The 15414-nt window shown below is 42.4% G+C and overlaps 1 protein-coding gene across 7 annotated transcripts in view; it reads right to left on the bottom strand.

The window, feature by feature from the left end:
* Nucleotides 1-1315: 1315 nt before the first annotated feature.
* Nucleotides 1316-15414, bottom strand: part of LOC146491042 (cyclin-dependent kinase-like 5) — a 51650-nt gene continuing 37551 nt past the window's right edge. For 4 of the 7 annotated variants that reach the window (XM_085151710.1, XM_085151712.1, XM_085151711.1 and 1 more), the window contains 10 exons: nucleotides 12858-12938; nucleotides 11889-12055; nucleotides 9257-10295; nucleotides 8732-8833; nucleotides 8226-8331; nucleotides 5526-5649; nucleotides 5203-5308; nucleotides 4905-5027; nucleotides 3282-3443; nucleotides 1316-2741 (listed from right to left, as the gene is read on the bottom strand). In XM_085151710.1, the coding sequence (XP_085007836.1) occupies nucleotides 2382-2741; nucleotides 3282-3443; nucleotides 4905-5027; nucleotides 5203-5308; nucleotides 5526-5649; nucleotides 8226-8331; nucleotides 8732-8833; nucleotides 9257-10295; nucleotides 11889-12055; nucleotides 12858-12938 (2370 nt within the window). In that variant the 3' untranslated portion in view covers nucleotides 1316-2381. The other 3 variants (XM_085151714.1, XM_085151715.1, XM_085151716.1) reach the window with 3 other exon arrangements.

The raw sequence follows: 15414 nt of genomic DNA, 5'->3' as shown, positions 1-15414 counted from the left end.
CATGTCTGGGCTCAGCGCGTTACAGTAGGAGCTGGCGGGCCGCCCCCCCTCCCTCGTCTTTCAATATTCACACACTGCGCACACGAACATGAAAGTGAGGAAGAATTTACAGAGCAATATTGCTGAGCCACGTAGTCTCTTCAAAGTGCAACATTAAAAAGGTTAGGATTTATTTCTGCCAAGCTACTCTCATGGCACTTTATTTGCAACAGAAAAACAACGTTACAGTACAGATTCTGCCCCCCGCTGCCTTTCCATTTTGAGATTTCTCCAAAGCATATCCCAAGTGGTTCAGTGTGTGCAAACAGTTAAAAATACAGCAGTACAGTGATTCCCAACCAGGGCGAGGATGCTGCAGCTGAAAGAAATACTACAGCTGTGGAAAGAAATGGGCGAACGGTTAATGTTAAAGGAAAGCCGACCTCGGTCAGAAAACAGGGGGGCGATGGAGAAATGGCTAAAGAAAGAAAAGGCCAGAGTACATCGATAATTGGCTGGGATGAGCATATTTTAGCTTCAATTAAAAAAGAAAGAGAAGAAGAAAAGAAACTGTTGCAAAAAAATAAAAAATATAACGGCTGATGACGTTCAACTAACAGCTGGAACGGCTAATAGTGGAATAATGGTTGAAAACAGAGAAATAGATAAATGTGAAAAATAGTTCAGCTTAAAGTATTTAATAAATGGGAAAATAGCAGCTGGAAAACATTAAACTAGCTGAAAAAGCTGGACTTTTAAATGGATGGTTAGGTGGAAGTAATTAAAATAATGGATAAATAGTTGAAACAGCTAAGTGTAAACTCAAAACAAAATTATTATTTACCCTCAAAAAACAGGAAGTAATAATTTGGAGTAAAATGCAGCTGAAATGAACAAAATCAAAGGTTTAATTACTCATATAATTGATATTTAAGGAAAATGTGCTTGGTAGAAAAACTGAATGTATACAAATCAAGTGAATGGACGTATGAATGGCAGAAACATCTGGTCAGTCAGTCTGGCTAAAAGGGTTACTAAAAGAGATGCTGTTCCATTACCCTGATATTGACAGTTTTAAATATTGTAATGTGTGGAGTTAAATAGCTAACAGGTGGAGGAGAAACAGTGGTGCTTGGGTTATTTTCACAGGCTGGGAGTCATTGTACCACATACACCCAGAATGGCTTATGTGTTCCTCTAACTGCTGCTACCTTCTAAAAAATAAAGAAATCTACATTTACAGCAGTTAAACTTTAAATGTTTTTTTTTGGGTGCATTTCTACATGTTTTTAACTGGTCAAACAAGCAGAACCACTTGGAAGTTAAAAAAATAAAATAATCAAACAACAGAGTTTTTATTGAATCCTGTAGTTTTCAGAGAAAAGCCACTTCCTTCATTATCAGCTGCAGATGTTTGTTGACGTTTGCTCAAAGCATTGCAGAACATTTGAACACGTTATAATTCATCCGTAAGGGCACGTTAACGCTCCTGCATCTCCTTTGTATAGATACACTTTTTTTTTTAAACTGTGAGGTTTGCTCTATTTGTGTAACATTGGTTTATATTATGCAAATGGTCATTTACGCATACAGTGCATGGAAAAGTCTAAATGTGCCTGACAATCTCAGTCAGAAAACAGGAAATGCAGTGCTTCGATATCTCCCACAGAGGGCGATGTAGGTTAGGCTTTCTGTTAGTTGATGGCACCGTAGTTTCTAAAATGGCTGCACTTAAGACGTAAAACCTAAAATCTTTTCAGAAAAAAGAAAGAAGGAAAAGAGCAATAAAACGTAAGCTTTTAGACTGTCAATTTCAGCTCAGAGAAACTGCACAGGTTATAGCTAGATTTCGACACGGCTGCACTGGTTCGCAGTTGCACATTTGAGCGTCTGTAACCAGTCTGACAGAGCACATCCATAGGCAAGACAGCTTGGACACAGAATTACAATCCTGGACGAGATGAACACGAGATACTGACATTACCAATCTCTATTGTAACAACTGATAAAACTGCATTTGCTTCGAATGCCTTAGATTAGTCTTAAATAATACTACGCAGTAAAATGTACTATATTTCTATATTTAATAGAAACAAAAATACTTACACTTAAAATCTACACTTTATCTATCCATTTATATATATATACACTGAATTTGTAATATATTTACTTTATAATACAAATTATAATCAGAATTACATAGGTATTAATATAAAGTCTATCAAACATGGAAGCTTTAAAAAAATCTGGACGTAAAAAGGCTTTTGGCCTGTTTGCAAGCAGTGTTTGAACTGATGGTTTGGTGTGTGTGTTTGTGTGTGTGTGTGTGGAGCAGGTGTTACAGGAGGGAGGTGGTAACAGAGGAGTCTGACACACGCGTGAGAGCAGTGGGGCGCTGGAGATCACAGAGCTGTCTCTTTCAGGTCGTTGAGATTTGGCATACGAGATCTGGACGGGCGTCCGAAGCCGTGCCCGTTCTGGCCTCCTTTGATGCTCATTTGCTCCGGGTAGGGGTTGCCCTCGGGGCGGCCCAGGGCGGACGTGTGCCAGCCGGAATCCAGCTGTCCGGGCAGCGGGTACGCTGACTGTCGGGCCTTGAGCTGGGGTGTGCTGACCCCTGAGTGACCCCGGCCCTCGGTGAAACCGCCTTGAGCAGAGGCTGAGTTAGGCAGCGGCTGGTAGCGCATGTCAGAAGATGCGGTCTGGTTGGAGGATGAGGAGGAAAGGTGCAGGAGCTTGCGCAGCGACTTCAGCGGTTGGCTCTGAAAGACACGACAGAACACAAAATATCAGAGGAAAGAAAACTTGCGCTCACAGGTTTAATCCCGTCGATGACGGACGATCAGTCCAGTCAGACAGTCTCTTATGATTACTGCAGTGAAGGGATTAAGGTGTGTCTTTGCTTTTATTAAACACCAACATCTGAGTCACAGCTTATTTGATTACTAAATCATCCTGGACAGACAGGAAAATTGGTAAAATTTAAAGGTCTGCAACTTATTTGGCTCAGTTACAGTTCAGTTCTTGAAACATTTATACAAAATTTCAATCTTTAGGAGAGAAAAAGAGCATTTTTTCTAGAAGAAATAATCACCCTTTGTGTTCGCCATCTGTTTTTTCTCTCCCTGACATCTTGGTTAGCAGGTGACGCTGATTTGCATTGATTAGATCTTCTAGACGAGGATACCTGCTCTTATTTCTCTTTGGCGCTCTCCTCGGGAAGAGCGTATGTAATGAAACGCAGCTCATGAATAAATGTTTAAATCAAGCACTTCACAACAGCGCACGAGGAGAACTCTCACCGAAGAGTGTGAATCGGACAGTTTCTCAGGCGGCCAGTCCTTGTCCCTGTCTCGATCTTGGTCCCGGTCTCTGCTCTTGTCACGTGACCTGTGGCGGTTGCTCTGGTGACTCGAAGACCTGGAGGACTTTTGGATGACCGTATCCACGCCTTCACTGGAAACCTGTGACACAGAGCACGGAGGTATAATTTACTCATCCAATCAGACACATTTCACACTCATGACTAGGACAGCAGTGCACAATGTTTAGGGCAACATAAAACACTCACATAATCTGCTAAATGCTGTTATTTATGAAGTTAATTTATATTGTTTCAAACTGGCCTAAGCACTCATTTCTAACAGTTTTTTCTATCTCTGGTTCTGCGTGATGTCAGAGAGAATAGGCAATCTCTGCACCTTCTGTTTTTGAGTAGCAGCCAATCAGTAGAAAGTTACCTGAAAGGAAAAGAGAGCTAAAATTGTGCTTTTTAGACAGCTAATCAACTTAAATAAGGATTATTTTGAACTGTGAGTCATGCAAAAGCTACTTTATCAGAGTCTGAGCTGGAAATGAGCGTCTTCAGTAAACAGATTTCTGTGTTTCATGTTACCCTTTACATGCGCTCATTCATCACAGACATAAATGTGAAGTTACATCTGATAACCTGCGTTGTTACTTATTGATCTCCAGTGCAGTGAAGAAGTAAAGAAATAAAAAGAAAACGGACAAAAAACATGCATCAGAAGCCAAACCCCAATGTGTTTGCTGATCTGAGGAAGAGAAGAGAACACTCCACTCGTTTCTGATAAATAAAAGATGTTTTCTGAGCGTAATTCAAACGCAGTTCAAATGATATCCTCTTCAAGCAGTAAATGCCGTTTTCCACCGACTCCAAGTCTGACTGCCTGATTCCTCCTCCTGGCCAGATTGCATTTATTTGTGCTCTGTCATCAGCATGTAACCCCCCCCCCCCCCCCTCCCCGAATCTGAGCAAACTGTCACTTATAAATAGAAACGCAAAGGGAAGAAAGAGCCTCAAACACCTGTTTCATGCTGAACCACCACTGCCACAAAGCTGGCAGCTAGTTTAACACGCCAAAATGTGGTCGCTTTTATATTAAGCAAGTACTATCGTAGCTCCACCATCACTTTCTGATCTTTGCTCTGTAATAAAGTCATGGGTTTTAGGTGCACATAGAGAAATTGATCAAATGCCTCTGCATGATGCCGGTAAGCAGTAAAGCTTTGTGAAAACAAGCACACAAACTCCTGAAACTGTGTGTGCTCAGCTAAAGCCTGAGCGCTCTCGTCCATCCTCAGCTCATAAGCAGAGACATGCTGTTAGGGCCATGGCTGAAATCACTGGTGAGTGATCAAAAGCACAAAAATGACCCGTCAGATCCATCCTTTTAAACCGATTGCAGTCAAGTGCATGCTTTTCTTCAAAGTGGGAGCTTTTTTTTTTCTCGTATTGATGGATCCAGCTGGTTTATTGATTCATTCACTCAACTCACCACCGGGAAAACCAGGCTTAAAAATCACACATTAAAACAGTGTTGATCAGTGCTGTTAAAGCATGCAATGTTAGATGGGTGACACAGAGGCAGGAGGTGAGTAGGATAGTGTAAAACAGCATGTACCATGGGAGAGGACACTACAGGGAGGACTCTCACAGAGGAACTATGCTTTATGTTATTCTTTGGGCTAAACAGAGGGAAAAGACATTTCTTGATGACAGGAGGCCTTCCAGCAGGGACTTCCATCTGTAATTACAGAGGCACATGACTGGTGGTAGAGGTAAACATGATGCACATGACAACAACAACAACAATAAATGGTTTTATATTTCTGTAAAGGTGCCGATGAGGCTCATAGATGGGAAAACACTGCATCCACATGTGGGCGTAAGTCCTCAGACGTACTTCACACACAACATACCATCTGAGATTTCTTCTTTTTCTTCTTTATTGCTCTGAAGAAACCCTGCTTCTCCTTTTCTTTGGAAGGCTCAGAGGCATTCAAGACTACAGTATCTGGGCCAGTCCTGAAATAAAAACAAAGAGTAATGAGCGTGATGTCTCGGCTAAAAAGTTTTTAACTCCCAGTAAGAATTTCTGTTAAAAATGCCACGTCATGTGGCCGGTGTGAAATTAAATCTGACGGTATACTGTTCTGACAGCGCCACAGACAGCGAAGAGAATAAACGCTGCAGTTCTTTTGGTGTGAAACTATTTTCGGTCGTGGTTAGAAGATATAATTACCAGGGGTCAAACGTCGGCTGTCGTTTGGAGTGATTCGCCAAACTGCCGCCGTCGCCAGACAAGCCCGAGCCCCGACTCTGACCCCGGCTGTCGTGGAAGGAGTTGTCTGGCCGGGGAGACGGGACTGTTCAACAAACACAACAAATGGGTTAATTTACGTCCAATATACAGAGAAATAAACACATAAACACAGGTCATTAGATGTCATAATTCTAGCTCTGACCCAAACATCTATCTAAAGTTTAGGCGGGTAATACAAATAAATTAAGATTAAAACATAACTCAAGATTTCCAAAGATACACAACAAACAACAGGGAATATAATAAAAAAAAAGAGCTGCAAGTATGTAGAAATTTATACCATAACTAACAGTGATGTAGACTTTAACAGCTGTGACAGGTCGGCTTGGCTGTAACATGCCGTGTAAACATCGGAAATTGATTGGCACACGCAAAAGACCTCAGCGAACTGAAAATGTAACAGACTGCAAATGTATCAAACTTGTGCATTTAGCTAATGCGATCGATGGCGTTCTGTTTCAATTAGATGTTTTACTTTTCTCTCCTTTGACCTTCCTCTTCCTTTCAATAAAAGCAACCCAATTTTCTTCGGGGCCAACCTTCGGGATCAATAAAGTTTATTGAATTGAACTGAAAGCGTTTCTCAAGATTTTTCTCCAAGTACAACTTGACACACCAGTGCAAACAACAATGGCGCCCACAAAGGCTCCTGTGCAGTTCCATAAGTTAGACTTTAAAGCAAATTCATACACTAAAGTAATTGTGTGTCAAACTCAAAGTTTCAAACATTGGCCGCCCCAAAAATGCTAAAGAAGCGAATCTAAAAATACCCTGATGGAGTTTTTGTGTCCCTCGTATTATGGAAATGGACTAATGCCAAACAATGCACAAATTTCCACATGGTTTAACTCATTTTCAGCAAACGAGATCTTATTCCATTTTAATACTAATAAAGTGGCACGCACAGGTGTAACATTATATGTATGTGAATGAGTTACGTGTATAGAGCAGCAACGGTTAGCAACAACTATGGCGAAGTCCTGTTCAGACCACAGACTGTATAAATGTGAAGCAAAGAAGTGCTTATTATTGCATCCTTTCTGCTTGTAAAAAGAAGTTTGGCCGTACCGAAGTCTATGAGGAAAAACAGCCCTTTGGATCTTTACTGCGCTTGGTCTAAATTCCATTTTTGTCTAATACAAAATAATTTTGCAAGTCATGGTCCCTTTTAGGAGGATTAAGCCGGGTAACATTACCAGGAGGGCAATAACGCTCAGCTTAAGGCTTCGCAAAGGGACGCTCTTCAATTTTCAGTGGAAGATTCTGCAGTGCCCAAAGGCAACCACATTCAGAAACACGCTTGAAGAGTCTGCATCACACTTTTGTCCCCAACAATCGCAAAATCATCCCAAAGCTGAAGTGACTCCCTGAGATATCTAAAGGAGAGCGTCCAGTTGACCGTAGCGGTGGTACATGCAGTCTTTGCTAGCACACAGTGTGCTCACCACCTACTACATTTCGCCCTGTTTGGCTCACTGTAATTTCACCTTCTTCCTCAAGATTATACTCCAGTTGAAATGTCACTATTGTGATACAATGGAGCCAGTCCTCATGTCTGAATAGCCACACATGGCTTGGTCTTAAAATAGCTGCTGCCTCGAAGGACACTACTTTAAAGAGGAAGTTGAACACATTAGCATCAGATGTTCTTTCCATTATAGCATACTGTGCACTCCAAAACAGTGGCAAGCACATCTTTTAATAAGTTATCTCAGTCAGTCTGCATTACTGTCAAAACTCTTAAGCCTGCTTTCAGCAGCTTCCTGACATATTGTAATTAGGTTTGAGTAAAAAGTTCCAGGATGGGCTTAAAAGAATGAAACACGATTCCTTTTGATCAATCTCCTGTTGATCATCCTCTTGTGCACCACTAGATCATTTTCAGTGCTGCTATTATTTTTAGATCTCTGTCTCCTTGTACTTGTGCAGTGTGTGCTGAATCTCGTCCAACATGTCAAACCTGTGATCCTTTAACTTGATTTTAATTTTTTGGAAAGTGGACAAAATCACAGAGAGGCAAATCTGGTGGAAATGGCTGCAAACTGCTTAGCCGTCGCTGGAAACCCAGCTCCCGTCGCCAGCGGTTATCTTCCGTGTGAAATTCCAGTCTGTTTGAAACACAAGTTTTATGCTCTCTTCTCAAGTTTGAGGTGTGTGGTGAAATAGCCGAGTGCACAGTGGAAGCGGTAAGAACAGAACTTCCAGAGAGTGGGCTAAAAATAGCAGCTGTCTGGACATGCCCGCGAAGATGACCTCGAACTGAAGATCAGCCAAATTTAATTTAGGTAAGGCTTTTGATTTTGAATGGGCCCACTGCCCGACCGTTTTAATCAACTGCCATGAAATCTACAGACATTAGAGGATGAAGATCACCGAGTCTGGTGATAAGACGGCTATTTTTAGTTTTGAGTGAAACAGCTGTATTTCTCTCTAACTTAGTGCAGACATCTCGAGAATCTGCAATAATATAATAATTCTCTATATAGCAGCAGCTGATCAGTGATTAGTAAAAAATAATATTCCCTCCAGTGATGTGTCTGGAGTTAATCTTTCCCCCCTTACTGCAGCAATGAAAGCGAGAAAGCCACAGCCATAAATATCACTCCTGATTAAACCAACCTCTGTAGAAGCTGCCCACCCGCCTTGGCATGGATTCGCTGTAGATGTTGCGGTTCTCTTTGGAAGAACCCCCATCTTCTGTTTGCTGGTCATGATATAAGCCAACCTGAGTCACAACAGAGAAACTCATGACATAAAATCTCCGAGGCTGCCTGCTTTGCATGCCTCTCTGTCTGAAACGATACCTTTATTTACCTGAAGGGACAGAAAAATAAGGTGGGGGCGTATTGATTTATGATTGGTCGTTATAATAAAACATCTGTGCGGGCTATAAATGTAGCCCAGAACTGAAATGCGATGCGATGACGAGCTCGACTGCGCTACCATAAGAAGTCACATTAGAGGGAAGCAAAGCACACAGAGAAAATGAAGAGGCATCTGATGCAGGAGAGACAGAGAAAAAAGAGAAAGAGAGAGCAGTTCATGACAGCAGTATCCACCCACATCCGCGCGCTCGGAAGACTGGATGTGGGTGGGGAATGGTGGGTGCAGGCAGAATGTCGGACCTCGCTTTTTTTCCGCTGTGTGTGAAAAGATGCGGTGTTGTCCCTTGTGGAGTCCCTTATTGGAGGTCTGCTGTGGGTGACCTCAGTGGGTGCCTGTTCGTTCTGTTAATGGAGACATGATGAAGCATGAAGTGAGCTCAGCATTGCAGCACATACAAATACACACACGGTATATATATACTATATGTGTGTATACAGTATATATAAATATACGGGTAGCATGATTCACTGCATGTCCTAAAAGGAAAGCCACACTCTTAGCACCTTAAATGTTCACAGATGAAGCTGCAGCTATGCTAATCCTGCCTTTCCAATTCATTACAAACCTGGGACACAAGATCTGGCTGAGAACCTAAACACACACCATGTTTTCAGACGCCACCAGAATAAGTCCTGGCTGCGTCACTGGACAAACTGAGCCTGAGGCAGAGCCGTCCAACAAAACCTGGTGTAGGCATTTGTTATGATTACATCCTGAAGGCTTTCCCTAAAGCTGGAGAGTTTTGATGTGGGCTGAGGACTGACCCTGCTCATGTCTTCTTCTCTGGAGGAGCCCCCAGAGTGGCGAGGCAGTGTGCGGTGCTGCAGCTGTGGGGACAGGAGCTGGAGGCTGCTGGCTCTGGTGGGTATTCCCTGCCCGACCAACAGTCCCTCGTCTCCCCCGTGCGTCCTCTGGTGATCCCTCCGTACGTACATGGAGTGGCGGTGTGGCCTCTGCTGGGAGGAGAAGGGGCTGGTGTATCCCTGACCATAAGACAGAGGGTCATGTGGGGCAGAGAGAGAATGGGAATGGCTCCTTTCACTCTCCCCGGGATCCAGGGAGTCTGGTGACTTGGACTCCTCTGAAGTTTTATGGCGGGTGGAGGAGCGCCTGTAGGAGGAGTCCAGAGTGTTGCTCTCTCTCTCTGAGCGCATGCTTCCTCGGCCACCTGTGCCAGGTCCCAGCCTCTCCACTCGGCGGGCCGCTGGGCTGCCCGGAGCTGTGAGGTCGAGGCAGCTGGAAGGAAAATAGCGAGACGTGGGTTCATCTGCATAAAGATGCACATCATTTAAGTTCCCCACTGACTTTGCATCGCTAAGCGTGCCATAGCTCTTGGACAAGTTCAGGTAGGCAAACTTAGAGGAGGATGGCGTGGAGCTGTGGGACTCCATGTAGTTGTGTCGGCTGTGTTTGTCCCCTGACTGAAGTGTGTTGGTCTTCCCTTCTACAAAAGAGTGGCGGTTCTGCTGTGAGCGGAAGTTGGATTTGAGGTACTTCGCCCCTGGGCCATCTGACACCTTGGACCCCAAGTTCATCTCAAAGTCGCCCTTGGACTTGGTCTCGCCGGGGCTGAGCAGATGAGGCAGGTTGCTGCTAGCCAGGTCCATGCTGCAGGCGGTGGAGTGGTTGAAGATCTGCGGCTGGTAGTTCTTAGGATGCAGTGTGGGGCTGAGGTTGATGGCTGCAGACATGTTGCCGTTGAGAAAGCTGTCGTTGTTAGGGTGGAGGTCTTCATGTCGGGGTAAGCTGGAGCACTCTCTGCTGCTGGAGCGGTGGCTTCCTGAGCTCTTTCCCCCATGGCTCCTAAGGAAAAGCAGAGACAAAAACATGTAATAATGAGCTCAGTGGCAGCAAAGGTACCATTTACTGCATTTAATAAGGAAAGGTGTTCCACAGGGATCAATTGCAAGACCCCTATTCTTCCCAATACATATGAATGACATGAAACCTGCAGTTTATTATGAGCTTTTTTCTGTATGTCGATGATTCATCCCTGGTGGTGAGGGTGTTTGACACAGTGGATGTTTTAGTAAAGTAGAGTGGATGTTAACCCTTTAAAGCCGGTCGGAGCGGGCACGCTCCGTTTTGCGTAACTTTTTTAAAATCCCGGTAGCACTGCAACCACGTAAGCTAGCTCAATAATTTTTTTTGCGTATGAAACCGGAGGAGTTGTACTTACATCTCATGCCATCAGCTTGTCCTAAGTCAACAGTTTCCTTCCACATATAGCTTTGCAAAAACTGCATAAAAAGCACTTGCAGAAACAAAAACATAGTATAACACTTCCTACATCCATCAGCACGAACTATTGCATGTCCGCCATGACCTGCCCGAAACCGGAAGTTACGTCATTTTGCGGAAATGTAGTTTTGTACCATCAGGGCCTTATGAGCCTATACTGGTGTTTTTAAAAGTTATGTTTGACTTTATGACTTTCTGTGTCGTTTCTGGGATGCTTAGGACTCATATTGCACTGCTGGAAATAGTTTATTTTGATGCATATGCTGTTTTTTTGCAAATTTGCATTATAAATAATTTTCGTTTTTCCTGCACTTAAAATACATTTCCTGTGGTGGGAAACTATTTTGTGCAACTTTTTTGTATTTACAGTTTTGAGGGATAAGCCTCTTAAATTTCTCTAACTAGAAATATATGTTAAAAAAACCAAAACAATTTTCAAATTTTTTGTAGTTTATTGCACTTTTTTGCAATTTATGTAATTACTATGCACTTAATGCATATATATTATTAAAATTTGGGCTATAATGGTTGTATTGATGTATATCAACTTAAAATGCTCCCAAAAATGGCTCTACAACATATAAAAATATAATATAAGCTCTGACGGACTTGGTTCTATGGTAGGTCTTAAAGGGTTAAGTATACAGCTAAAAGAGTCTCACTTGATGCTGTCACATTATATTGTCACTCAGTGACTATCATGGCCAAACACTGCAATAGAAATTTTAAAAACATCAGCTATTCATTTGTATTTATTGGATGAGGTTTGGTGTAAGTACAGGGTGATGGAAGAATATGAGTAGCATAAAGTACATCAAAACCTCCCAAAAGACTAGATATAAAAATCTTAATTCACTGTTGTCTTGGTAATATGAACAGCAAAGAAAAATAAAGTGAATAAAAGTTTCCAAAAACAAGGTCTTTATTTCAATATGTAAAGCGTTTACTAATTTAGGAAACAAAAGTGCACTGAGATGCAGAATAATTACAGACTAAACCAGACAGACAATATATGAATTATCCTGAAATATTCTGTCAAATGTTGCTGGATGGTGGCTGCTGATTAAAAACATCTGGCAGCATTTTGTTCATGAAACGACCCATTAATACATCTGCACTGGCAAGCTTTCCCCAAATATAGTGCTCACTGCTGACCTGCTGGGGGTAGTGTTGTCTCCGTGGTGAGGTTTTCTCTTAGAGGAGCGTACAGGTGTGGGTGTGGGTGGCCCAGGCCGCTCCACCATCCGCAGGGTCTGGAAGGCGTGGTGGTTCAGACTCTGCTCTGTGAGAAAGCGCTCGGTGGGGTTCAGGAGCAGCATGTTCTAAACCACAAACCACACAGATGGAGCCCGTGAGCGCTGAAGACACCCCGAACATGCAGACCTCTCAAACAAACCGAAACAGTCGTGCTACTATGAATCATCTCCATTATCATAAAAGTCGAGCTGCTGCCGCATTTAATTGTGTCTCACAGTCACCAAACGAGCCAAACAATGATGTGAAATGTGATTTGTGACATTTGCTTTGTCTTACCCAAATAATGTGTTCAATAGTCTCTCTGAACTCACTTTAATGTATGAACAAACTCAAACTGAAATCTGGATGCAGCTTTGTTTTTGAATAACACAAATATACAGTGGAAGCTACATTTTGGGTCAACATCAGAAGCTCTTTGGTAGCCGTGCAGCTCTGCGTTAACAATTAGCAAACAAACATTATTAAATTTTATCTGAACTCAACACAAGAAAGCCCGATTAGTTCTTAGAGAGACGCCTGTCCTTGCTTAAGTCAGTCCTGAGATGGCATCATCATCATCATGTTAGCTGTGAGTCATTATCTGCTGGGAAAAGCGCAAGAGCACAAGCACAGCCTACATTCTTGACATGGAGCTCCTGTTTACAGTGTAGACACAGCAATAACAGCACTGGAACCAGGATATGAGCTGAGAGATGCCGAAGCAGGGACGAGGCACCGTGCAGTCATGACGTAAACACCGTGATAATGATGCAACTATCAGATGTCTAGTTTATGAAAATTATTGTGGTTAACTGGACGTTTTCACGATACTCTGAAAACAGACAAAAGTTAAGAATAAAACCATTAAAGTCGCTCAGCTCGCCTCACCTTCAGCAGGTCGAGCAGGGCTGCGTCGATGATTCCCAGGTATCTTCGCTCCAAGGTTTGAGGGTGACTCACAGTAGGAAACTGCAACATTAGCAGAGACAGTGGATAATGGTACAGTCAAAAAACTTTCATGTCATAAATAAGAAAATACTGTATATAGTTCCACTTGTCCACAACTTCAAGCAGTTGCTCTATGCCCCACATGTGGATAACCATCTTGATGATAACCACCATACATAAGTGGAAAATAAGACGCTTTTACTAAACAACAGCATCAAATGTCCTTAGTGATCGATCGTCAGTATGAGAGTATCCTTTGGTTAAAGTGTCTTCCTCTTTTAGAGACCTGATCATATCAAATGTTAATAATTCTATTTACAATGGGGGAAGTAATTATTTGAACCCTTGCTGAATTTGTAAGTTTGGTCACTTACAAAAAAACATGAAGAGCCTCTGATTTTTATGGTGGTTTCATTTTAATGGACAGAGACAAAATCATGGAATGAATGGAATCAAAGGTATATGACTTATGGTTGTTTCTTAGATTAAAATACATGGGGTTTTAGTAGGCAGCACAGTGGTGCAGCGGTTAGCAGTACTGCCTCAGGTTCTGGGTTTGAATCCACTGACCGCCTGAGGCCTCTGTGTGTGCCGGTTGCATGTTCATCCTTGTCTGTGTGGGTTTTAGATTAACTGGTGACTCTAAAGTGGCTTCACTGTAGGTGTGAAGTGGATCAGAGGAAGACGGATGGATGTATGGATGGAATTATAGTTGAGCCGTACCATCCCTCCCTGAAAAATGATTGCCCCCCTGTTGCTCCCCTGTCAGTGTCACTGAACTGGAGTATTGTTAATCCAGCAGGGGATCAAAGTATAAACAGGACCAGTGGTGTAACGTAACAAGTACTTCACTGAAGTACAGTTCTGATGTTTTTTTTAGGTATTTTTATGCTATACTTTCTTCTACTCCCCTGTATTTTCAACACCACTATACATATTGTCCCTTGTACTCCAACCTATTTATTTTAAAGCTTTACTTATTTATTATATTGCATATTTTAAAACATAAAACTGCTAACGTATCATGCTGTTATAACAGATACAGCCACCCAGGAGTATTTCAATTCAATTAATCTCCAGCTGCAACACTATGGTGTGCAGCATTATTTAATCAGAACCCACTAAGATCACTTGCATATTAAATATTTTTATTTTAGACACCTTCATCGTATTTTAAATTAAACCTTCCCGTTATTACTTGAATGTCTTTATCATCTTTACTTCAGTAAAGAGTCTAAATACATGAAAGTTAAAATATAGTTAAAATATGATTATTTCTGAAGTAAGTTTTCATGCCGGAGAGCACAAGATTTCTGGAACAATGTCCTTTAGACAGATGAGAACAAAATCGATATGTTTGGCTAAAATGCACAGCACCATGTTTGCAGAAAACCACTACCTCATAAAAACTATCAGGCATGGTAAATGGCCTATTTGTATAGCGCTTTACTTAGTCCCTAAGGACCCCAAAGCGCTTTACACAACCAGTCATCCACCCATTGATGATGGCAAGCTACATTGTAGCCACAGCTGCCCTGGGGCGCACTGACAGAGGCGAGGCTGCCAGACACTGACGCTACCGGGCCCTCTGACTACCACCAGTAGGCAACAGGTGAAGTGTCTTGCCCAAGGACACAATGACAGAGACTGTCAGAACCGGGGCTTGAACCGGCAACCTTCTGATTACAAGACGAACGCCCAACTCTTGAGCCATGATCGCCCCGTATGATGATGATGGTGAAGGGGTGATGGGGTGATGATTTGGGCTCGTTTAGCACCCACAAGACCTGGGTACCTTACAGTCAGTGAGTCGCACATGAACTCCTCTGTATACCAAAGCATTCTAGAGTCAAATGTGAGGCCATCTGTCCCACAGCTAAAGCCTTGCACAAACTGAGTCACACAACAGGAACACGATTCCAAGCAAGATTCATGGAAATGGAACGGTCCAATCAAAGGCCATGTGCTGTGTCTGGACCTTAACAGAGTGGATGCGTGTAAACCTCAATGAACCGAAGCAATGTTGTCAAGAAAGATAAAAATCCTCCACAGTGACACTAATTACTTCACCTTATTACTAATAAAGGTAGCTGACAAGCTATCAGTACATAGGGCTGCACATGACCCAGTGTTTTCTTCACCAATTCACACTCTGCCTCATTCTTGGTTCCCTAAATGCTACCCAATAAAAAAGAAACTCCTGGAATTGTAGCCCTATCTTGTGAGTCCTTGTTACCTTATATTTTAATATCGGTGCTGTTGTCGAACATCGTTTACTTGTTGTCTCCTGTGACAAGTTTGTTTGTATCTCTGTATAATCCGATTTGGTATTGAAAAAATCTTTTTCTAAGCTTGATTGGAAAACCCTGTAACCATGACAATGCTTTGGTGAAATCTTTTAGAAATGCCCAAATACACAACTTGTGATTTCAATCACGTGCAAATCCTCCATTGTCAACCTTTCATTTCTAATAGAATTTTTCCTCTGAATATTTTG

Source organism: Neolamprologus multifasciatus, chromosome 23 (genome assembly GCF_963576455.1).
Source record: "Neolamprologus multifasciatus chromosome 23, fNeoMul1.2, whole genome shotgun sequence".
Classification (NCBI taxonomy): Eukaryota; Metazoa; Chordata; class Actinopteri; order Cichliformes; family Cichlidae; genus Neolamprologus; species Neolamprologus multifasciatus.
The sequence above is the reverse complement of the archived record's forward strand: the minus strand, read 5'-3'. Positions and strand labels throughout refer to the sequence as shown.